General features: G+C 35.5%; 1 protein-coding gene and 2 long non-coding RNA genes across 3 annotated transcripts; 1 reads left to right on the top strand and 2 right to left on the bottom strand.

Annotated features, from left to right (window-relative positions):
• Window positions 1-8,132: 8,132 nt before the first annotated feature.
• On the bottom strand, window positions 8,133-12,910 carry LOC147830903 (uncharacterized). Its single transcript, XR_015526615.1, has 2 exons — window positions 12,612-12,910; window positions 8,133-9,027 (listed from the first exon to the last, which is right to left on the bottom strand). It is a non-coding gene; the product is annotated as an uncharacterized LOC147830903 (long non-coding RNA).
• A 2,779-nt stretch (window positions 12,911-15,689) lies between these two features.
• LOC147837850 (uncharacterized) lies at window positions 15,690-20,344 on the bottom strand. Its single transcript, XR_015526633.1, has 3 exons — window positions 19,919-20,344; window positions 17,720-18,268; window positions 15,690-16,522 (listed from the first exon to the last, which is right to left on the bottom strand). It is a non-coding gene; the product is annotated as an uncharacterized LOC147837850 (long non-coding RNA).
• Window positions 20,345-22,140: 1,796 nt separating this feature from the next.
• si:dkeyp-73b11.8 lies at window positions 22,141-25,818 on the top strand. The gene is given in 6 exon segments (NM_001386683.2): window positions 22,141-22,247; window positions 24,439-24,630; window positions 24,910-25,086; window positions 25,160-25,204; window positions 25,281-25,356; window positions 25,455-25,818. Coding segments are annotated over 6 exon segments (693 nt in total). The 5' UTR covers window positions 22,141-22,174; the 3' UTR covers window positions 25,585-25,818.
• The last annotated feature ends 796 nt before the right edge of the window (window positions 25,819-26,614 follow it).

The raw sequence follows: 26,614 nt of genomic DNA, 5'->3' as shown, positions 1-26,614 counted from the left end.
CTGCCTCCAGCCCCACTGGCTCCTGTCCAGCTGCCTCCAGCCCCGCCGGTTCCTGTCCAGTTGCCTCTCATCCAGCCGGCTTCCCACAGACCTCTTGCCTTGTCTCTCCTGCTGGATTGTCCCTGGGTCATCCCTCCCGCTCCTCCCTGGTGTGCTTCTCCACTACTCGGGACGGACCCTCCGGCTTCACCATGGTTTACTGCTGGGGTCCCTGAACTGCTGAACCCACCCTGGACGTTCTCTCCCGTTCCTCCCTGGTTTGACCATCCCATCCCTAGCCTTGCTTCTTCTTCTTCTCTTTTTGTTGACTTAGTTTTATTAATTACAATTGAAACTGGAAAAAAAACCACTCATTTATATTTCTTCATCACAAAATAAACAGACATATGAAAGTGATTACCAAGGACCTGTTTATATTCCTTTATTGCAGAAAGAAAAACACAAATGTATTTAAAACTTTCAAAAAAATAATTATATTTATAATGATTTCTAATCACAGTGCAGTGGTTAGTATGTTCGCCTCAAAGCAAGAAGGTCGCTGGTTCGAGCTCGGCTGGGTCAGTTGGCATTTCTGTGTGGAGTTTGCATGTTCTCCCCGTGTTAGCAAGGGTTTCCTCCGGGTGCTCCGGTTTCCTCCACAAGTCCAAAGACATGTGGTACAGGTGAATTGGGTAAACTAAATTGTCCGTAGTGTATGAGTGTGTGTGTGTGTGTGTGTGTGTGTGAATGAGTGTGTATGGATGTTTTGCAGTGATGAGTTGCAGCTGAAAGGGCATCCGCTGCGGAAAAACATATGCTGAAAAAGTTGGCGGTTCATTCCGCTGTGGCGACCCAGAATTAATAAAGTGACTAAGCCAAAAAGAAAAAGAATGAATTATAAGTATTTATAATGCTTCTGTCACAATAAATGCTAATATATTTTCATAACACACAGCAGTTGGTGTAGATGTGGATGTCTGATGAATGTTAGTGATTCGTTCATTTTAACGAATCTTCAATATGACTCGGGAACTACGAGTTCTCTCAGGGAGTGATTCGTTCATCCGCGCGTGTGCACATTTGTGCAGGTGTTTTTTTTTTTTTTAATTTGCCTTTCAAAAACCACAATTTAGGCCAAACTCAGTCCAAACATAATCTTGCACAAACTGACTGAGACATGTCAGATATACAGTGAATCAAGTACAAAACCAAACAAAAAATGAAAATAAATAAAAAACAAATGTTCAAAATAACTTTATAAAACGAAACAAAAAGAAATAAATGACAACATACCATGCAGACATCTAACAGAAACTATGTAAGGGGTTAAATAAAACCATATTCAAGAAACAAAAATATAATATTTTAGCCTTCTCACCTTTCATTATTTTTAAAGCTTCAACATAAGTGGCAAACTCCTTTTTAAACACAATCAATTGAGGAGCTGTTTTCATAATTTTGCATTTGTGGATGAAGAATTTAAGTAAAATGAGTAAACAATTTGCAGTAAAGTCATCATCTTTGCTGTCCAAATGCACACCAAATTTCACAATGTCCCAAAAAATAGAAGGAAACCTTGAAATGTATTGTTTTATCCAGACTTCCACATTTGACCAAAAAGGATTAACCAAATTACAATGAAGAAATAGATGTTCAACAGTTTCAATATTACTATTGCAAAATTGACAAACATTACAATTCACATTGAATCTCCTTCTCAGAAACTTCTTTGCAGGGTAAATATCATACATAATTTTAAAATGTACTTCTTTGTATTTTGAAGGAAGAGGAAACGTCAAATATTTGCATCTAATTTTTTAAACAAAATTTTTATTAAAATGTTGAAAAATATTATTTCTTTTAATAGGACCAGGATAGCATTCCTGTATAAGACATTTTATAATAAATATATTTGTACATTTCTTGTCCATAAAATTTAGCTCACCAATTTTAATGTCCCGAATTTTTGGTGTGACTGTGGAATAAACTAGTATCTCTTTTAACATAATAATTAATGGTAAGGGAATACTTCTAATTACTTTCAAATAATCTTTTTTAACACAATTAAAATTAAATATATTACCAAGTTCATTGCAACTGATAAAACAACCATCCTTATCCAAAATATGCAGTACTGACCAAATACCATTTTGTGACCATTCCTCCAAAAAAAAAAAGATTTACGTTGCGTTAATATACAACGATTGTTTCATAAAGACACATTATGAGGACTGAAGTTATGTCTGTACAACATTTTCCAATACAACAAAACCTGCTTATGAAAATTGGAAAGTTTCAGAGGAATTTTTGATAATTCAAAGTCACATTGTAAAAAAAACTTTATACCTCCTAGTGTTTTAAACAAATAAGATGGAATTACAAACCAATAAGAATCCTCATTTTTTATAAATGTTTGCAGCCATTTAAGTTTAAGTACTCTGTTCATAATATCAAATTCTATAGCCTTTAATCCACCTTCACTATATTCCTTAATTATGTCATCTTTCCTAAAATAATGATACTTTTTTATAATTAATAATTTATAATTAATTTTATTTATTTATTTTAACTTTTTGGATGACATTGATAATGAAAAGCATGGATAAATTAATCTGGAAATACTTTCAATTTTTGTTAGTAATATTCTACCGAAAACTGTAATATCCCTTTGTAGCCAAGAATTTAAAATTATTTTACTTTTCTCAATTTTTGTGCCAATGTTTAGCTTTTCATTTCTCTCTACATCTTTTGAAATTATAATACCCAAGTATTTTACTTCATTTTTAACTGAGATGTTATGAAGTGAGGTCAAATGGTGCTCCTGGATGGCCATCAATTCACATTTTGATGTATTTAATTGTAAACCTGAGGCTTTAGAAAAACGTTCAACTTGTTTAAGTGCTAAGGGTATTTGTGTTTGGTCTTTTAAAAAAAGAGTCGTATCATCAGCTAGCTGACTATTGTGTTCCATAAAATTAATACCAGCAATATTTTCATTTTTAACAAGAATTGCTAATAGTTCTGCAACCAAAATAAATAATAAAGGAGAGCTTCCACATGTCTTATTCCTCTGTTCACCTGAAAACGAGGAGTTGTTTTTTTGTTAATAGCAACAGAACTATTTATGTCCTTGTAAAGCATTTTAATTATATTTATAAAATTGGATCCAAAACCAAAAAACTTTAGGGTCTGAAAAATAAACTGGTGTTCTACTTTATCAAATGCTTTTAAAAAATCCAGAAATAAAATAAAAGCCTCTTCTTTAATAAAATTATTGTTTTCTAGCATGTCCAGAACAAGCCTTATATTGTTATGAATAGATCTACCTTTTAAGAATCCTGATTGAGTTTCGCTAATTATTTGAGGTAGACCAACCTTAAATCTAGCAGCAATTACCCCTGAGAATATTTTGTAATCTGTATTGAGAAGCGTGATGGGTCGAAGATTATCTAATATTCTTTTATCCTTTCCAGGCTTTGGTATCAGAATAATGAGTCACTGCTTCATAGTAGGCATTAGATTGTTATTTTTTATGCACTCTTGTAATGCTTCATATAAAAATACTTTGAGCTCTTTCCAAAAAAACTTGTAAAAATTTTAAGTTAGCCCATCTGGTCCAGGCGATTTATTAGTTTTCATTTTTTTTAAGGACAGATCTAATTAATAAATGGAGAGATGTGAATCACAAAGGTCTTTGAATGAATCTTCAATTTTGGGGATACATTTTAAAATTTTTTTAAAGAACAATTCAGCGTCATCCTTGGAGTAAGATGACGTAAATAAGTTTGAGTAAAACTGTAAAACTTCTTTTGCCATTATATTTTCATCTGAACTTTCTACTTGATTAATTAACAAACTACTCATAGCATTTCTTTCTTGGCGTCTTTTTTCAAGATTACAAAAATATGAATTATTTTTTTCTCCAGCCTCCATCCAATTTGCTCTTGATCTTACATATGCACCCTTTGGCTTTCCTATATATAAACTTTGTCTAATGAAGATTGTAAATGAATAAGTTTTTCTTTATCAACCTATTTTAAAGTATGTTTACTACAACACTCATTTATCTCATGTAATAATTTAATTTCTTTTTCTAATCAAATTTTTTTTAATTTTTTCCCATATATTATAGAGTATTCTCTAATTTTGAATTTTAAAAACTCCCATTTACAGCCGCTAGACATACTTTTGCTACCAATATCCTTTATAATCTTCTTTATCTGTTCACAATATTTTTCTTGGGATAAAAGCTCTGAATTAAATTTCCAAGATCCTTTTGAGTAGCGAGAATCAATATTTTGCTTTAAATTTAGCTTAATTACACAGTGATCGGTTAACGGTGCACTAGAGATAGAACAATTATACACGTATTTAAAAGCCGTGTCCGTGCCGAGCTAGTAATCAATTCTTGATCTAGCCTCTGCGTTCGGTTTGACCAAAGTAAACTATCTAATTCCAGGATTCCGCTTTCTCCAGATATCAATTAAATGATGTTTAACACAAACATTGTTAATTATGTTATTAACATGAGCTAACTTGTACTTAGAGGGCTCTCTATCTAGCCATTCTTCTGCCGTTAAATTAAAATCCCCTCCAATCAAAATAAATTCTGTGGGGATAGGTGATTTTTAATTCACTAATAATATCAGTAATTAAGCAGAGTAAATCATTATTTTGGTTGCTGTTGTTATACCCGTACACATTTATCAAAATAAGGAAGTGTTTATCTAAATTAAGAACAATTATTAACCAATGTCCATCATCATCAGCTTTGTGAAAAATTATCTTACCGGAACATTTCTGCAAACAAATAGCCTTCGGAATGATTTGTGCAGTGACTAAAAAAAATATCATCATGCCATTGATTACGCCAAAACGGAACATCCACAGCTTCTGAGTGAGTTTCTTGAAGAAAGATTATATTTGAATTTTGGCTCTTGCAAAAAATAAATAAAAATAAATTATAGGAAAAACCCAAGTACAAAAAAGTTGTACCAACTGTAAAATGTCCCACATCATTTGTCTATCATCTTACTTAACCAATGGTACTGTCCATATACCCCTTAATTTTCTGAAATACGTTTTCTATTTATGTAAGCAAAAGGACCTCGAAATCCAGCTGCCTTCCCCTCTTTTCTTGCTTGCTCAATCTTCGGCCATAGCGCTCTTCTTGCCTCTCTGTCCTCTTTCGTCAAATCTTCTGCAAATCTAATCCCCGCAACCTTGCACACCGTTGGGTTTTTTGTTCTCTTTCAAATTTCCTCTCTCATTCCTCTTCGCGTGAAGAGGATGATCACTTCTCTGGCCCTGTCAGCCTCTTTTTTCCCCACTCGATGCACCACGTCCACCGCTTCGCTCATGCTGGACGAAAATTCAGGTGTAATCTTTATTAGAAGCTAAATCACATCTTCTCGAATGGATTCTCCTGGCGTTTCTTTCATACCTTTGATACGAAGGCTCCATCTTCTCTTGTATCTTTCCTGTTCTAGAACTCGATTCTTCAAGCTGCTGTTTTCTCTTGTGAAAACCTCCACCTGCTTTTCTAACGTGTTTACTTTTCCTTTACACTCCTTAACTTCTTCTGCATTCAACTGTACCGCCTTTGCGACACTTGCGATCATGTCGCTATGTTGTTGTAATTGTGTGCTAATGTCTTCGTGCTGCTCATCCACTTTAACACCGAGAGCTTTTATTGCTTCTAAAATAGCGACATTCGACACACCAGCATCAGATGAGTTTGGATCCATTTCCAACGTTTTTTTCACCTTTTTTCCACTCTGAGGCTTTAACGGGGTGGCAGGGTCAGAGTCCGTGCCCCGTTCTCTTTTACCGGAAAGCTCAGAGTCCATCGAGTAACCGTGTTCCTTCATACTATCTAATTAGACGGATGCTAAAGGGAAATCATATACGAACTTGAGACAAACAACTTCGGGTATAACGACTCTAGACTTCAAAACTAACGAGATGAAAATATTTAAATCATTTAGGACTAAACTTGGGACATATATACAACATAAATAAGAAAGGTTGACTGCTCAGTTCGCCATCTTGCCGGAACCCTATTTGTGCAGGTGGTATTGTTCATTTTAAGTCTTTTGAGTCATTCATCGCGGAAAGGCAGAAGCCAATCATATGCGTTTAGAGCCGGAAAAAGAATTGATACATTCACCTCTCGAGTCCTCTATCGGATCTGAGTCATTCGTTCATCACGGGCCAATCATATGCGTTTAGAGCCAGAAAAAGAATTGATCCATTTACCTCTCGAGTCCTCTATCGGGTCTGAGTCATTCGTTCATCACGGGCCAATCATTTGCGTTTAGAGCCAGAAAAAGAATTGATCCGTTCATCTCTCGAGTCCTCTATCGGGTCTGAGTCATTCGTTCATCACGGACCAATTATATGCGTTTAAAGCTGGAAAAAGAATTGAACCGTTCATCTCTCGAGTCCTCGGGTTTGAGTCATTCTGTCACGTGATGAACGAACGACTCAAGAACCAGAAAACTTGTGAACTAATTATCATAGCTTCTATCAACTCAGACTGTGTACATTGGTTAAGATTATATGTGACTGTCAGTGTAACGTGAAAGAACCACTGACAGTTGAAGACATGAAGAGGTGAGCTGAGCAAAGAGACAACAATACCTTCATAGACAAAAGAGCAGGTAAACATTGAATTATTATTTTCTCCTTCTTATAGTATTCTATTTATAAGTTATTTGTCATGTGATCAACCTTTTGGGCTAGTTGTAGATGTGTTTGGAAGCAATTTGTTACATTTTAATAATATTTTGGCAAATTGAACCAAATGAAAGAAATGACTCGAAAAAAAATTCGTTCATCTTGATGAACGAGACTCAAAGATCGAAGTCAGTAAAATTATCCGAACTTCCTATCACTAATGAATGTAGAAGTAGATGTCTGATGAGTGTAAATCTGGAGGTCTAATAAGTGTAGAAGTGGATGTTTGATAAGTGCAGATGTGGATGTCTGATGAATGTAGAAGTGGATGTCTAGAGTGTAGAAGTGGATGCCTGAGGAGTGCAGATGTGGACATCTGAGGAGTCAATGTAGATGTTTTATGGCGTGATCACCTGCAAGGATAAATTGCAGAGACAGATGTAAAAATCATATAATTTTTGTATTCCACATGTCTCTTGTGTCCATGTATTTATTATTGTTTTTTGTTAACAAAATTCAAGCTACTTTAAAACTGTTGTATGCCAGTTCCTATAAAGATCCATTTATAAAATAATGTCAAGTTACACCTAAACAAATTATATAAAGCAGGTCACCAGCAAACTGCCCAGTTACTTTTCAAATCAACACCTCAAAACAGAGCTAGTAAAATATTCATGGTTTTCATAATTGTCTCTAAACAAATGAATTAAGATAACAAATTATGAAAAACTTGTTATATTAGATAAGCTTTTTAATATTAACATAGACTACTCTTAAAGGGATATTTTAATGTATCCCTTTATATTAACAGCTTAATTAATGTTTACTTACACTTATGTACTTGTTTGTGGGATAGATAACATGACTAAACAATAAACAACATGTTTATTCAGTAGTAGTGAATCTTGGTTAATCTAAACTTATTAACATTGTAATATGTTAGTTACTGCATTAGTTAACATGAACAAATAATGAACAATGATCCAAATTCAATGCTACACAATGTTCACTTTGCATGTTATTCATGTTTGTGGACTCTTTACCAACTCAGTTTATAACTAACAAAGCATAAATAAGGGAATTAGGATTCTTTTAGTACCTTATACACTACTTTAACATTAATAAACTGTTACAAGCATTTGTAAACTCGTTACTAGCATGGTTTATCAGTAACAAACCATCTTTTAAAGGAATCAAAAACTTTATTGTAATGTGTACATCACTCCAACATTATGTGTTACTAACATATGTAAACTCTTTAATGATATAAATTTCACATAGCTCTTGTTCTTATTTTTTTTCTTTAATTTCTGCTAATTTTTATTTTAAAATCTGGCAATGTTCTCCCTGTTATGTGTAACCCTCGATATACAAATGTATTATAAGCTGTTAATCAATGGACCAGATGCTCAGAAGTCTAAATTCATCCAAAGAGAGAGAAGATACAACAACAGTGAAGGACTCGGACACAGAGGTAAAAATAATAAAAGATTGTATTGTAAATTTTTACAGAAATATAAAATAAAAAAAATAACTAAAAAAATAAAACAAATTCTTGGCTTTTTTCACACTTATCTAATGACCTCAATCTTATTTACACTCTCTAATAACACTTCTCTTTCTTCAAAGGGTTTTATGGCTGTATCACTAATAAGGTAAGTTAATATTATATTATTTTTCTGTTTTTCTATTGTTAAGGGCTAATATTATGTTTAGGTTACTATTATAACAATAATGTAATACTAATATACTAATAACAATACTATGTTAAAGGTTTATAAGTGTAAGTTAATAATACAATATTAAAATTGTTTTATCATTCAACATATAATCAAGATTTCCCTTCTTAAACCAATTAACTTCTCTCTATAAAGCTTAAAAAGTTGCAACGAATAAACACTAAAAAGAAACAATGTACAAATAAAATAAAAATGAAAATAAAACATTCACTTAAAACATTTCAAAATATCCCAAAAGTCCAGTACAGGTGATAAACTTTCAAAAAGATTTTTTTTTTTTTTTTTTTTGTAAAACAACTAGGTTGCAAATTCAGTTCCAGAGATCCAGGATGTTGCACTTGTGAGTGTGTTGTAAATGTGCACTCCCACCATGACGCTGAATAGGTTTTACTTTGTATCTTTCCAACAGGTGTATCCAAAGAATCCACTTAATGGGAGGCTTGCCAGTCCAACTCCACAATTAGGCATGCACAATGGAAGTTGAGACAATCCAAATCCATAAAAGAGTTCACACTTCAATTAATTCGAATCCAGAGCAAATCACATTCAGCAACTGACGTCAATAGAACATCTCACCGATGTTCTATCGATGCAAGAAGATGCACAAACAAACAAAACAAAGGAAAAAAAACTTGCCTTAAAAACACAAGGCCAAAGAAACCATTAGCATTTTACAGTGTATGCATTATCTCAGCTTAACACATTTATAAATAAACAGCAACAGTAAATAACCATGTATATGCTTCTCTCTGCTGAATTTCTGCACTGTTAGACCTTACCGGGGTTTTTTACAGTAGAATACTGGCAACACTGTTGCCAGCTACTCACTGTAAAAGTTCGGTTACAGTAAGTAACTGGCAACAGTGTTGCCAGTTAATTACTGTAACTGAACCATTACAGTGAGTGGCTGGCAACAGTGTTGCCAGTTTTCTACTGTAACTGAACCATTACAGTGAGTGGCTGGCAACAGTGTTGCCAGTTATTTACTGTAACTGAACCAATACAGTGAGTAGCTGGCAACAGTGTTGCCAGTTAATTACTGTAATAGAGCAGCAGTGGTAACTAACTGGAAACTGTGTAGAGTTAATTACTGTATTGTAGTGTTACAAATCACAGCATTATACTGCATACACATTAATAGTATGTCATATATAGTTATTGTAGTGTTACTAAAATTAATCAGTATTCTTAGCTGTTATTTAAAAATAGAAGGCATAACATTTTTTCAGACAAATTCATTTTATTGTTTTGGCACCAAACAAATAAATAACAGAAAATGTTTAACAAAATTAAAAAAATCAGCAGATATAAATATTGTCTTACATATTACAGGTCTGCACAGTAAGGCTGCGGTCACACTAATGTTTAAGCATGCAATATTCTGCACTGCGAAGTGGAATTAAACAAAGCGAGTAGTGGAATTAAACAAAATAATTAGAAATTGAAAAAGCAAGCCAGAGAGGTCATGTTTTGATCTTTGATTGGTCTCAAGCAATCACATGATGTGATTTCGCATTCAGCGTTCTCCAAGCTTGAACTTTCCAATGCTGCGAATTATGAAATTTGTCTCGTGAGCTATCATTCCAGGTCTGCAGTACTCACATGCGTGTGAATGGAAATCTATAGGGAGAAAAGTGTAGTGTGACCGGGACTTTAAGCTGTAACTCTAATTAAACACACCTGATCAAACTAATTAAGGCTTGTTAGAATTCTACAGGTAATGTTGAAGCAGGGTGGATTCTAAACTCTGCTGCGCTGCAGTTCTCCAGGAACTTGGAGTTTGACCCCCATGGTATATAGCAGGGGTGCTTAATCCTGTTCCTGGAGATCTACGTTCCTGCAGATTTCAGTTGCTACCCATATCAAACACACCTGCCTGTAATTATCAAGTGGTGTTCAGGTCCTAATTAATTGGTTTAGGTGTGTTTGATATGGATAGCAACTAAAATCTGCAGGAAGGTAGATCTCCAGGAACAGGATTAAGAACCCCTGGTATTAGTAATACTTTTAAAGCAACTGCCAACATTTATCACAATCACATATCCAATAAACACACACACACACACAAAGTGCTGCAGTGAAATGTGTTACTCTCTCCTCAATGCTGACCATGCAAAAAAAAATTAAAACTGAACAGCAAAAAACACAAAATAAATATTTTAAATTTTAAAGTTTTAAATAATTAAAAACTGTGTCAAATCTCAATAAAAAGTTTAAATTAATTGTAGAAAACAAAAATAAAGTTGGCAACAATGAAAAACCAAAGGATAAAATCTTTTACTATTATAATTATCTCATGACAACAAACTTTTTTATTGTTTCTAATATAAATTCATAGGTGGAAACACTGCTCTGAAAAATACTTTTGCAACAAACTCACAACCTGGGACCGGACAGGGGAGCTTTTGTGTGTGGATGGCTATGTGTATCATGTTTTTGTGATTCCCTGTAATGATGTGCACATGTTACCTTACTGAGATAATGGAATTTAATTTTGGCTTAGTTGCCAGAAAGATACATACAACTGTTAGCATCTGTACATTATGGCAGTATGCAATATTTAATAAATACATATACTGTACTTAAACAAAAGTAATGTAAGAAGTTATATGAGGAGAGGCTTACTAGCTAACAATGTAGCTTTCAAGTACACAGTTCAAGATAACAACAGTATAACTTAAAACACAGCCTTATTTTAGAAACCCTCAAAAACATTTGAACACATTTTACTTACTCATTGTAGATTCTTATTTAAAGCCTAAAACATAACAGACTCTACATCTGAATTGATGGACATAGCATAGAGCACACTCAGCAGTAAACAAATCAAACACCTGGCTCCCTTAAAGGGCCGGCATTTTCTGAAAACTCTTTCTAACACCTTTGTGTTTAGAATAAGACGGACAGCCTGTGGGAGTGTGTGGTGGTGCCTAAATCATTGTTTTTTTTACAGTTATTTACTACACAATCTACAGAGTAACAGTGCAGTTATACTAATTAAACACACCTGATCAAACTAAATCTAAAGGTATTGTGTTAAAGCAGGGCTGGAACTAAATTCTGCTGGACTGCGGCCCTTCAAAGGAACTGCCTACATTTATCACAATCATGCACATATCATTGAATAAAAACAATAAAAATATAAAAACTTCATCCAAAGCAAAAAATAAATAAATAAATAAATAAATAATAATATTAATAAATAATCTGATCCTCATGTTGTTCCAAACCTGTAGTAATAAAAATAAATAAATAAATAAAATAACCTGATTAATACATTTATTTAGGAAAGCCTTTATACTATACTGTTAATGCCACTTTTACCTACTTCATTTGAAGTTTTCCAGACAAATTAATTGAGTCTCTGCAAAAATGTATGTACGTGCTGTTTAAGATATTTTTTAAATAACACATTTTTACTAGTTATTTAGCAAAATACTAATATTCAGCTTAAAGTGCAATTTAAAAGCTTAACTATAGGCTAAACTAGGTAAATTAGATTAATTATAGAAAAGTAAACAAAGTTATAAAAATGGTTGTGATAATTTGGTTGCTCTGTGTGAATATTTTTGCCTTTAAATGCATCTCGTCGATATCTTTACCTTTTAATTAGCTCTGTGACATTGACATTGGTTGACTCCTGATACTCAATGTTAAAAACATAAAAGGAACCAAAGAAAAGACAAAGATGTCTGCAGAAAAATTTAGCTTATCATCAATGCATTGTCTCACTTTCTCCTCAATACTGACCATACACAACATAAAGCATCAGAGTACATGGGGTAATAATGGTTGAGCAGTAATTTACAATTTATTATCACAGTAACTATCTGTAATGGATACATAAAGTAAATTACTGTAATTTATTCTTTGCACTTCAAAATTTCATACAAATCCTGCTCCTTTTACAGTAAAATACTGTTTCCTTTTATTACAGCAAAACACTGGCTATTTTACAGTTATTTACTGCATAATCTACAGCAAGGGTTAACAGTGTGTGTTTTTTCCTATTTCTCTCTCCTATTTGGCATTTTCTTTTTACAAATGACAGCATTTTACTTAAACTATCTTACTTAAACTTTATACAATCACTTGTATGATACTGTGTACAATACTGTGTTTTTACTAGACCAAACAAATGGTTAATTAATGAAACACATTTTTGACACTAGTTTAAATCATGTTATAATAAAAAATAAAAAATAAAAAAAACACGAACTAGCCAAGGAAATCATTCAAAATCAAAGCGAAAAACCAGGAAAACTCCAGGTGGCACTCGTGTGCAGATTTCACAGATACAAATCTTGTTTTTCTCTCAATCCTTCATTAAAAATATATGATAGAAATCATTTCAGCATCTTATTATTGGTCAATTTTCACAGTTAATACGCATTTAAAACATTAAAAGATATAAAAAATAATAGTTTTCCATTGTTATTAATGTAACAACTTTCATCTCTGCATTCCCTTGCGAACATTGAATCACCATAGCAACAGTAAACACAAGCAAACAGACAAGAGAGATTTGTTATCGTTTGTAAAGCTGATCTGCTGCTATAGAAGGCACGGTGATGTCATTCTAAAGCACTATTCCCTTGAATGCTGTATAATACTCTATTATAAATTATTTATATAAATAAATAATTTTAATATATATTATTTAATCAAGTATTCTGACAATGTTTTTTTTTCTCATGTTTATAAGGGTATTTCTATTAGCTCTATTGCTGTGTACTACCCACTGGTAACCTGGGTTACATATGTAATGTAGTAAAGGATCTGACAAAGATCTGTAAATGGTTTTACACAGTAAAATCATTAATTACTGCTTTGTAATAAACCCATAGATGTTAGTAACACATGAGTTATAGTGTTGGGTTAGTGGTAAATCAGCATAGAGGTTACAGATGTAACACGTTGAAGTAGTGTTCATTTTACAATAAGGTTCCTAATTCCCTTAACTAATGCTTTGCTAGTGATCAATCATGTTAGAAAAGAGTCTACAAACATTAATAACATGTCAGATGAAGATTGTAAAGTGTTGAACTTGAGCTACTGTTCATTATTTGTTCATGTTAACTGCATTAAGTAACATATTACATTGCATTAAGTTTACATTAACAATGTTTTAGTATTAATGAATAAATGTGTTGTTTATTGCTTAGTGATGTCATTTAACCAAAGAACAAATATATTAGTCTGTGAAAGTAAACATTAGCTTTTTATGTTAAGCTGTTTATGTAAAGAGATACAATACAACAATGAGAAACTTGTTAACTGATGCATATGTTTATTTAACATTAGTAAAGATTAATTAACGCTTTACATATGTGTTTTTCACGGTAAGTTTGTGTTAACTAATGTATGGACACTATCTAATGCAACCTTCCTGTAAATGTTACCCTTTAATCTCATAAAAAAATGAATTTACTGTAAACAAGCTAGCGGTTGCTAAACTGTTTACTTTATCTCAAAACACACGGATGACATCGAGGGGCCTTTGTGCAGGATATATCAGATACATATCACGATCGTCTGTAATAACATTCACCTAATAACTAAAAAAAACACATCTATTGACATCGCAATTGGAATATACTTACAGCACGAGTGTCCGTACCAGAAGCATCAGTCTCACAGAGAGTGAAAGCGAGCCCGCATGTGCTTGTGCGGCTGAGTGCTGTCTGGTTGCGCATGTCCACCTGAGATTGCATCACTCTGAATGCTCATGTCTGGCTGAGATTGCACCAGTCTGAGACTGCATCATGTCTGCATCCAGACCCTTCTCAGTCAGTCAGTCAGTCAGTCAGTCAGTCAGTCAGTCAGTCAGTCAATCGACAGTGGTCTCTGGTGGATTTACGCAAGAACAGCAGGCAGAATGGCACTTGCGAAAGAAATTTTAGATCTGAAAAAGCATACACATTGGCCTCTGGCAGATTTGCAAAGACAAAACTGCAAAAAAAAAAAAAAAAAACTAGCTCCTGGGACGTATTTCACAATCTCCAGAAATGTATATAAGGGTATGTAATCAGAATGAGCTTGGGTTGGAAAATGATATCTGTGCCAGACTGAAACTAGCACAAAAAAAAATAAAAATAAAAAATACGACTGTTACGACTAGCACTGCATTGCACAGCAAGTTTATGATTAAAACCCTAGAATTGCAAGATATTTTCAAAAAGATGGAGTGTTAAAAAAAAGTGTTGTGCATGCAGAGATGAGAAAGTGAGTCCTACAGGTAATTTGTCAAGCCCACTCATCTGTGTGGAGCGCATCAAAATTTCCAAGGTATGATAGATGTGAGTAGGTCACCGGCGAGTGTTTAGTCTAGCCCACAGGATTATGTGGGGACTCGTCTGTCACTTTGGTCTTTCCATCCAATAAAATAATTCAGCAAAAAAATTGTTCTTAAACTGTCACTAAAATGCAATATTTATACCTCATAATTAAATAGAAAAATCAGGTGAATAACTGCAAAAAGGTTCAGTTTTTTCAGAAAAAAAATAACCACCCCTTTTATTAAGCTGGCAACAGGCCAGACAGTTTAATATTAAAAGAATGTTGACTAACTGATAAAGAGAGAATTTAAGAAAGACTTAAGATGGATAAGGAAAGGTTGAGCACAGGCTGTGTTTTTTTCTGACAAATTGTCTCAACCAAAATTGGATATGAGAGATTAAGAGAACTGGCATAGCTCCTATACTGCATTTAGCTGTTTATTCTGCAGTTAGTTTTCAAGGCATATTATGTACAGACTATATCAGCCTGATATAACTATAGATAGTGCGTTAAAGCGGGGGAAAACACAAGCATTAACGGCATAAACATGATGACTCATTCAGTGGCGAACTTAAGTTTATGTGACTTACACTTTTTGTTGAAAAAAGCTAGTAGAAAAAAGAAGCTCACTTTGCTACCAACAAGCAAAGTTTTGTTTATTTATCATCTCCATGTTGTCAAGACTCTGATTAAATAGAGGAGAGGTAGTAACAACAGTTACAATTTCATCAGCAGTCCCATAACTAATCTTCTTGGATCCAGTCCCAAGTCTCTGTTCTCTGACTTCAACAAGCAAAACAGGAAACAAGAAATTTTAAGTTGCCATTCAATATCTGAGAACTGTTAACAGTTTAAAGTTCTCACTTACCACAAGAATCTTAAATACCAATACAGAAAGAAGGCAGAAAGAATCAACCCATGTCAGACAAGCACACACCTCTACCACATCCATTGTACTGTCTTATTTAACAATGTGGACCACCTGTTCTCCCACACTCCAGCAATTTTCTTCTTGAACTTCACATTGTGGATTTACACTTTGTTTTTCTTCTTATTTTCTGGTGTTTTCCTCTGTCTTCGAAGTTACGGAACCAAACCCATCACTTGCTCTTGTCAACATTTTGTCAACAAGTCAACAGTATTGATGTGGCTTATAAGGACATGCTTTATGTCCTTGTAATTCAAAATGCTTAAAAATCATATCAACATTTAACATTCAAATGTTGCCACAGGTTTGCTGTGGGGGTTGGGTTTATCCTGAAAGTATTCATAGCAATTCACTTTTTTTTCAAAATGTTTTATATTACAGCCTTATTCCAAAATTTATTACATTTATTTATTTCTTCAAAATTCTACACACAAAAGCCCACAATGAAAATGTGGAAAAATATATTTATTTTTTTAAATTGCTGCAAATGTAGTAAAAATAAAAAACCTGAAATCACATGTACATAAGTTTTCACAGCCTTTGCCGTGAAGCTCGAAATGGATCTCAGGTACATTCTGTTTCCACTGATCATTCTTGAGATGTTTCAGCAGGGATAGCATAGAGTTCCCCTGTGGTAAATTCAGATGATTGGGCATGATTTGAAAAGGCATACACCTGTCTATATAAGGTTACAGGGTTGACAGTTGTAGGGAGTCAACGGATCGTTCCAGAACCGAACAAATTACAGACCATATTTTTCTTAAAAGATTGGTTGGTGCCTACATGTCTGAGCTTTGATTTCATTTTCAAGGCAATCCACAGTATGACTTGCCAGTCGCGATCACAACTGCGTGCTAATTAATTTTTACACCTTAAAACAATAAGAGGCTCTACAATCCAAAACCCACCAAACCGGTTTCTTAAAGGGCCATGAAACCCCCTCGTTTCAGCAGGGTGTTTTCACACCTCCACTTTGGAAAAAGTCAGAAAAGTGGGGGTGTCCAGCTCTGTTTAGGGGGGAGTGTCGGAGGAACTAAAGTGGGAGGGTGTGGGAGTGTCTATTTGGGCACGCGCGAGTTTCAGTCAAAATACACACACAGGAGAAAGAGATGGTGTTTTACCTACACGGACATCTGTAGTCGAATTATTTGCCAAATTATTAAATGGTGGACTTTAACTGCAGTTTGGCTCTTTCATTCAGGGAATTCATTCATGCCCCTCGCGACAAACGCGATATTTGATTCGAGGATCTGCTCTAAGCGTGTATTTTTCATGCAATGTTTGATACCGCATGGCGAATGACAGAAAAAAAACTCCGCATTTCCCGGAAACTTAGACGCACACGGCAGGTAACGTCAGAAAGCCGCGTGTGTTATTCCGGTCACAAAATGCGGTGCTAACATGTTTGCCCTCAGTGCAATAGTTAACTTAATTCGAAACGAACAAACTGAATAAACAAAGAGCACTGGTCGCTCACTTACCAAATCTGTAGAGACAGGACAATCACCAGCAACTAGAGCCGCGTCTGAAGAGAAGACTACATCCGGAATCCGGATCTCAGCGTTTGCAGATGAGAACAGCTCTCAGGTAAACAATAATCCCCCTTAGACACGTAAGTTATTGTTGTCGCGCGTCGCGTACACTGTTAATCCACACGTGAGTCTGAGCTCTCACAGAGAGAAAATGAAAACGAAACTTAACTGCAGCAAAATTTAAAAGCAACACTTCACGCTTGTTTTGCCAACACTACGTGGCGTCTCTGTGGTGTAAAGACGGTGACACTAATGAATATTAATGAAGTTGCACAATAGAGCGCGCTGATTGGTTTGAACCAAGGCTTACTCATGCATTAATGCATCACACTGTAAGACGTAATAAGGCACACTCTGGCACAGACGCCCAGTCTGCACGCTGGAATACACGCTATTATGTCATGACCGTGACGCAGCTTCAAAAATTCGTTTCAAACAGGAAGTACGAATTTGCTTGAAATAACGCAAAAACAACCAATTTACACTTTTTAGTGAAATATAGGTGTCCTAATAGTGTTTTTAGCAGTGTGGGACACATATACGACTGTCAATAGCTCAAAAAATGTGTTTTGGTGTTTCGTGACCCTTTAAAGTTCCTTTTGTTTCACGCCTGCGACCCACGTCTGAGAGGAATACGCATTCTAGGCTCACAAAGAAGCGATCACGAGCTTCCAAATCTTAAATGGACATACAGTAAAACTGTGTTTATTTGAGTAATGTATGTTTGCTTCATGTTTCTGTAGGTTTTTGTGTGTACATGTTCCATGTGTTTAACAAAACTGTTATGGATAGTCATTGAGTAATAGCCCTCAGTGACAAATGAAATCTACAGAATGTTTGTGATATACTTCATGTTTGGTATTGATTGAAAGCTAGGAACATTTCAAATGCATTGGTTTATATGAAGAAACCATACTATGAAAAGTGTCCATGTTATGAGACTTTATTTTAACCACTATGCTATCAAAGCAGCACCCACACCAGGTGTCAACCTGGCCTTCTAGAGGGCGGAATTGGGGTGTGACTCCACCCCGCACCTTCTCTGATTGGACAAGTATTGTGTAGACCCAGCCTCTACCAAAGCCTATAAAACTTTGAACTAGGAAATTTCGTCGTCGTCTTTTGCCGGTCATCTTTGCCAGTCGTCACCGCCGTTGCTGCCCGGACGTCGCTCTTCTTGTGCCGTGGCGTTACATCGCCTCGCCGGAAGCCTCGTTACATCACGGAGCAGACCGCGACCTTCACTTGCTGCCGGCTCGACCCCCGATCTGCTTGTGCAACAACGAGCCATCGGGTCAAAACATCCAAACTCTGAAACTCATCATAACTACAGGAATCCAGGAAGGACTTTGAACGCCGCCTCGTCCAACATCTGTATCCCTAGCAACCGACTAAGGAAACCCCTCTTCACCGACAAGGGAATTCCATCACGTCACTGAATTTGCTACGCTGACCAATCAGCTTCGCCGGGATTTCCCTTTGGACCAGTCGAGGAAACCAAAATTCCATCAGAACGCAAGTAGCACAAACAAGGTTTCTATCCATTGCTGAAATTGGTGTGAATTATATTTAAGTAGTAAAGAATAGCGAAATTCTCTGCTTTTATGGTTTCTCTCGGGTTGGAATGCTTAGAACTTAGCAAAGGCTAGAAGTTAAATCCACTCAGTCAAAACTCTCCTAAAACTGCGTGTGCGTGTGTGTATGTATGTGCATTTGTTTGTTTTTCGTAGATTAGTACTTTGTGTTATAGAGTAGCAACAAACTTTTGTTTCGTTTTAAGATTCGTGTTTGGTGTGTTGTGTGCTTTGTAAGTTAATGCCTCAGCTTCAGATACTGCTACCTTGCTTATTAAATAATTAGATACTGTTTTTATATTGTTATTGTTGGCCACGTAATAATATAATACAGGATTGCTTTACACTAAACGTTCTATTTGCTGGACAGATACTTAAGTTAAGTGTAAGCTTTAAATAATTCTATGTGAATCATGTTCGAATCTTTGATTCGAATCCCCAAAGTTTAAACATGATTTAAACCAAAGAGCTGATTCTTACACAGTGCATGTCAAAGCACAAACCAGACATGAAGACAAAGGAATTGTCTGTAGACCTCCGAGACAGGACTGTCTCGAGGTACAAGGCTGTCCCCAGGTTACAGAAAAATTTCTGCTTCTCTAAAAGTTCCAATGAGCACAGTGGCCTCCATCTCCCATAAGTGGAAAATGTTTAGAGGCCCGTGCACAGACCCTTACAGGGCCTGTACATGGGCAGAGGGGCAGTGGCTCTAGCCACCGGGCCACCCCCCCTGTTTGGAACCACCAGGACTCTTTCTAGAGCTGGCCAGCCATCTAATGGCTCCTTTCCACTGACTGGTACAGTTTGGTACGGTTCGGGTCGGTACGGGTCACCTTTATCAGGCTTGTGTTTCCACTAGCAAGGGTACCCTTTTGGTGGGGGTGGTGTATGACAGTTTCAGTCGACTTCATGCTCGCTCGAGAAAATGTCTACAATAAAGCAGCACAGGTCGCTCACATGATATGAAAAGCACTTCTTACAAAACAGACGTTATACACACATAAATACTTTTGTATAAATGTTTATTACTAACTTTAGTTGATTATAACTGCAGATCAATGACAGTGCGAAATAGCCTACTGTAACTGTAATTTTAAATAAATAAATGAACATATATGAACACATACAGACCCTTAAAGTCCTCCACATGTTACCAACTACAGAAAAAGTACACACACCATACATTTCGTCCTTAATTAGGTCCAAAACAACACAAAGTATAGCCTACACTCAGTGAAAACCTCTCATCTGTGTCTGTAATCTTCAGCAGCACATGTAGCCTTTATTAGAGAGTCATTCCATCATTCCCAGTTCATATTAGTCCAAAAGGTCATGATAAAAATTAAAACAAGGCAGTTTGTTCACGTCTGCTGAAGAAATAACGTGCTCCTTGGCTTTCCATTTTTTTCTGCACTCCACTCTTGCGTTTGTCCTTTTCTTTCTGAATGTGTCATTCTCGTGTTTGTCAGCTTCTCACAGGATCGGGTTTCCAAAGCTTGTCAATAATCAAGCCAAGTTATTATCATCAGCTCAAAAAGTTAGTTATTTCAGATATAGACGTGCGGCGAGTGCAAGTAATCTCTCGCTGTGCATTTCAAACATGGCGGGTCCTTTGTTTACATTCTGGCTTGTTGCGTAAGCAAATGACGTATCTTTAAATCAATAGCGTTCAGTTGCGTGTCTACCTCCGCCTTTTGGTACCTTTTGTTGTGTTTGGGACCCTTTCGAAAGGGTGCCGAAAAAGTGGTATGGTACGGTTTGGTTCGGTATGCCTTTTGACAATGGAAACGGCCATTAAAGCGTACCAAACCGAACCGTACCGTACCGTACCACTCAGTGGAAACGGGCCATAAGCTGAGTGACTGGGGGTGAAAGGCCTTAGTCAGGGAGGTGATCAATAACCCAATGATGCCTCTGTCTGAGCTCCAGCTTTCTTCTGTGGAGAGAGGAGAACCTTACAGAAGGACAAACAACTGGGCAGCAATCCACCAATCAGGCCTGTATGGTGGCCAGACAGAAGCCACTTCCCATCTGGAATTTGCCAAAAGGCTTCTGAAGGACTCTCAGACCATAAGAAACAGAATTCTCTAGTCTGATGAGACTAAAATTTAACACTTTGGAGTGAATGCCAGGCGTTACGTTTGGAGAAAACCAGGTACCGCCTACCACCAGACTAATACCTTCTCTACAGTGAAGCATGGTGGTGGCAACATCATGATGTGGGGATGTTTATCAGCAGCATGAACTGAAAGACTAGTCAGGATAGAGGGAAAGAAAAATGCAGCAATGTACAAAGACATCCTGAATGAAAACATGCTTCAAAGTGCTCTTGACCTCAGACTGGGAGCTAGAGCCCAGCTACAGCTAGAGCCCAGACCTAAATCTTATTGAATATCTGAAAATGGCTGTACATCGTCACTTCCCTTTCAACCTGATAGAGCTTGAGAGGTACTGCAAAGAGGAATGGGCAAAATTTTCCAGACAGGTGTGCCAAGCTTGTGGCATCATATTCAAAAAGACTTGAGGCTGTAATTTCTGCCAAAGGTGCATCAACAATGTATTGAGCAAAGGCTGTGAATAATTATGTACATGCGATTTTAAGTTTTTTTATTTTTATTAAATTTGCAACAATTTCAAAAAATCTTTTTTCATATTGTCATTATGGGGTATTTTGTGTAAAATTTTGAGGAAATAAATTAATTTAATCCATTTTGGAATAAGGTCGTAACATAATAATTTGGAAAAAGTTAAGTGCTATAAATACTTTCCAGATGCACTGTAATAATACGTTTGTATAAACTGTATAAAAAATACATTAAGTCTATGGACAGTCATCTCCTCATAAACCACAAATACCAACATGTGTGTATGTATTATGTACTCAGTAAGCAAGTAAGTAAGTAATGTGTATTTATATAGCACATTTCTTGTGTATGGCCATACACCCAAAGCGCTTTACAACCATGAAGGGGGGTCTTCCACACCACCACCAGTGCACAGCATCCACTTGGATGGGGTGACAGCAGCCACAGGACAACAGCAACAGCTCACCACACACCAGCTATTGGTGGAGTGGAGGGACAGTGATACAGCCAATTCAGTGGATGGGGATGATTGGGAGACCATGATCGGTAAGGACCAATGGAGGGAATTTGGCCAGAACTTACTGAGAGAAAGCTTCCAAATGGGTCAAGGCAATTTTTTAATGCTTTTATAGTAAACCAAAGACAATTGTATTTAAATGGCATTTTAGTGATAACTGAATAAAGAAAAACGAGGGAAGCCAATGTATAACCATATCTGGTGAGTTATTTGAAACAGACATTCACAAATGTGAATCTACATTTGTCCCCTCCTCAAAGTTTATTGCTCTTATCTTGTGAAAGTACAAAGTTCAAGTTATCCTCCCCTTTTATAATTTACAAACCTTCACCTTCACCAGTGTTCACACAACAGTGGTTCACTATGAGGGAGCTTGGCATAATTTTATTCATTTTTGCTCTGAACCACAACATTCAGGCCCAAACACGAAAGCCAGGTAAGAGGGGTCTTCTTATCCTCCTTTTTCAAATGAAGATTAAAATGTAAATATTAGTTTGTGTTGTGAGTGACAAAATGTTTTTATACTAATTAAATAATACATTGTTATATAAAATCATTTTTTAAGGTTAAAAATTTTTTAAAAACACACAAAACACAATCATCATCTTGTGTGATAAAATGAGGCAGAGTACATTTTTTTAATTATGAGCAACCTGTGGGGTCCCTGTCTCACCTTAGAAAGCCATTTTGCCATTTATGGTGTAAAGGACGGTTATAGTTTGTTTCTGAATTTGAGGAATTTAGAAAATTTTAATACCAGAGGTTGATCTAGATGAAAGTGGAAATAAATTTAAAAGTAAAAAAGCAGGTTCAATCAGGATAAACCCTGAATTATAGCTTAAGTGTAACTCTTCTTTAAAAAAGAAGATTTTGTTCAGAAAAAAAATTAACTATGTATATTTAATAATGAACCTTTACAAATGCATTAACACTCAAATCTGCATGAATTTGTTTCATAATTCAGTGAAGTCAACTTCCTGTAACTACAATTCAACTCCCTGCAGGGTGTGGCCAATTCAATTCAAATTTACTCCATAAACTGAAAGAGAAACAGACACAACCCTGATATAATTGAATCCTCTTTTATAGTTATAAAAGTAAAATTATGAAAGCATAATTAAAACATGTACATTTTGAATTTACATTTAAAGTGATGATGAAAAATTCTTAAAAAATAATATATTCTGTGAATATATATATTGTGAATATATATATTGTGAATAATATTTAAAAGAACCGTAATGGAAATAAAAAAGTGAAAAAAAAGAACTTAAAGATTAATCTTCAAAGAACAGCACAGAACTGCTCTCCTAAAAATGCTCTACATTGGCCTTGTGGCTTCAAAGAAGAACCTTAACACCTATAGAAATGTGTAATTCCATATAAAGTTCTTTATTTAAAATAGCAATAAAATGTCCTCAAACTAAAAAAAATGGTTTTGTGAAAGCCAAAATATTTCTTTTAAGGCATCAGTGTAAATAAAACTTCTGGAACTTTTATTTTTAGTGGAGAACACACAAACACACTGGAACTGAACAATTTGAACAGATTTAACACTCCTGAACTGTTCTATGTAATTTAACAATCTATGTGACTATAACATTGACATCTTTTACTATTTTAATGTGTACAGCCCTGTAGTCTTGAGGTTTATAGGCAATACATAGCCACTGCCGTCCAGGTGTAAATCGCTAGCAATCATTAACATATTATAAAAAATGACAACATTTACAACTGTCATAAAAACTAGGTGTGCCCAGACTAGTTACACATTATTCATTCAGCAAGAGCATCCCCTTTTCACTGATGTTATAATACTTTATTTATTTCGAAATAAAAAAAACTGGTAAAACTGATTTTAAAGGATCATTAATCAATCGTTTTAGCTTTTGATAAATCAACCTGTTTTCTTTGTTTTAACATATTTTTTTAATAATTTGTGGGGAAAGAATTTGCAGGAAAAACTACATCGCCTATGATCAACATTTCACCATCTTCTTTTAATGAAAAACTAAATTAAAAAAGATTATATATATATATAAAAGAACTTTTCATATTATTTATTTTATTTGATTTGTGTTCACATTATGTTTTAATTTTATGTTATTGTACTTAATTATATATAGATATATGGGCTGCACAGTGGCTCAGTGGTTAACACTGTCGATTCACAGCAAGAAGGTCACTGGTTTGAGTGCCAGCTGAGCCAGTTGGCATTTCTGTGTGGAGTTTGCATATTCTTTCCGTGTTTGCATGACTTTCCTCTGGGTGCTTTGGATGATCTAAATTGGCCATAGCGTATGAGTGTATGTCAGAGTGTATGGGTGTTTCCCAATAATGGGTTGCGACTGGAATGACATTCGTTGCGTAAAACATATGCTGGAATAGTTGGCGATTCATTCCGCTGTGGCGACCACTGATAAATAAGAGCCTATATATATTTATTTATTTATAGGTAAATAAGAATAGCCTAATTGAAAGTACTTCTGGATTTAACAACACTGAAAAAGAAGCCAGGCACTAATGAACTGTAGCCTACACATGAGAATTTTTAAAATATCGATTGCTGGACAGAATGTTGGACATTAACGAAATGCAATTCATTCTACCTTTTCCCTCCAAAATAGAGGCCTGCACTCTCAAACAAGATGAAGGGACAGGAAACGACGTTGTGGTTTATATGTATTATGATGCAGATAAAGACAGCTGTTATCCTTTTCGATACAATGGCGAGGGTGGCAATTCAAACCGTTTCATAACTGAGAAGCAGTGCATGAGAAACTGTTCACACCGAGCTGATCAGCTGTTCCCTATGGATGGTAATTTTCTATGAACAAATGTGTCTACAATAATGTGCCAATTGTTTTCTCTCTCTCTCTCTCTCTCTCTCTCTCTCTCTCTCTCTCTCTCTCTCTCTCTCTCTCTCTCTCTTCATTTTGATGCAGATTGTTTCATTTTCTCATTAATTTATGGATCAACAATGCTTTAAATACATGATTTATTAACTTAAGAAAATGCTGCCACCCTGTGGTAAAAAAACAACTTTTTCCCCGCATGTCACCTTCTTCTTCTTCTTTTTTTTTTTTTTTTTTTTACAGGAAAACAGATTTGCGTGCTTCCCAGAGAGCCAGGACAATGTTTCGGTCACTATCTTCGGTATTACTACAGCCCCGAGCATCACACATGCAAGCCGTTCTATTGGACTGGTTGTGTGGGCAATGGAAACCGATTCCTATCACTTAATCGTTGCAATGCCACTTGTTACAACTCAGCAGGTACAAAATTAATATTACAATAGTTATTTAACCTTAAGATGAATATGACAAAAATGTATATTTGTTTGAATAGATAAAGGCCATGAGGACCATTCAGGTGAATCTGATGTACCTGTTGGTAAGTGAAACTTGAAAATGATCTTTTTCATTCACATTATTAATGAAATGATGCTGACTTATAATTATCCCAATAGGAATTATCCTGGGTGTAGTGTTCGGTCTAATTGGTGCCATTATTCTCATTGTGGTGATCGTCTTTGCTGTCAAGAAGTATGTCATTTTATTTATGTTTGTGTTAATTTTCATTTGAAATGTTTATACTTCAGTTAGACAACATACCATTTCAAACAATTCTTTCAATTTTACAGGCCTAGCTCAAAGAAACGTGAGAAAAAAGATGGAAAGTCAACAGAGCAACCACTAAGGGAGCAGGCAGTTGAGATGGAAGGAGGGGAAGCACAGCCAGCCACTCTTGAAATCTCTACAATCCAAACTTAAAAATCGTTGAACTCACATTTGTACATTGAACACTCTGGCCGATCATTGTTTACTTTTGTAGAAGAGGTTAATTTGACAAATAAAAAAAAGTACAAAATATGTGTGTTGCTTATTTGCTTTATTCTTTTTTCTACTATATATTTTTTTATCTTTCTAATTTACGTTGTAATATATGTCTGCCATATTAAAATACACAATGCATAAAAAATGTCTGTAAGGTATTAAATTGTTTGAATTATAAAACTGCACATTGTTTGCTTGTGTTTGAAAAGTTAAAAAGCACAGTGGCCTCCATAAACTTTATTTATCCAATTCACCAATACCGCATGTCTTTGCACTGTGGGGTAAACAAAGAACATGGAGCAAACCCACACAAACACAGAGAACATGCAGACTCCACACAAAAAGTCCTCCTGGTCCAGTCAGGACTCAAACAAGCAACCTTATTGCGGTGAGGTGTCAGGGCTAACCACTGAGCCACTTAACATATTCATAACCAGTATTGCAAAATTCCCAGGGAAAACAGATTCCTTGTTCTATTTATAATGAAGTCTAACCTTGTAGATTCAAGCTGTTGAGACACTTTGACATAAGAACAAACTTGAAACCGTATTTAAAGACAGGATATGCAGTCTAGGAATTCAGAACAAAAAATATATATTTTACTGGCATATAATATTCCATTAAAAAAGACTTGTTATAATTAAAATTCAACACAGGTCAAATAGTTTTGTTATAGCGGTATGGGTGACATAGGTTGTGTTGTCGCCTTACAGCAAGAAGGTTGCTGGTTTGAGCCTCAGCTGAGTCAGTTGGCATTTTTGTATGGAGTTTGCATATTCTCACTGCGTTCGCGTGGGTTTTCTCGAGTGCATTGGTTTCCCCCGCAGTTCAAAGACATGCACTATAGGTGAATTGGGTAAGCTAAAATCGTTTGTATGTGTTTGAATGAGAGTGTATAATGTTTCCCAATATGAGTTGCAGCTGGAAGGACATCCGCTGCATAAAACATTTGCAGAATAAGTTGGCG

Source organism: Danio rerio, chromosome 25 (assembly GCF_052040795.2).
Source record: "Danio rerio strain M-AB ecotype USA chromosome 25, GRCz13ab, whole genome shotgun sequence".
In the NCBI taxonomy this organism is placed as follows: domain Eukaryota; kingdom Metazoa; phylum Chordata; class Actinopteri; order Cypriniformes; family Danionidae; genus Danio; species Danio rerio.
This window is presented reverse-complemented; position numbering and strand designations above follow the sequence as displayed.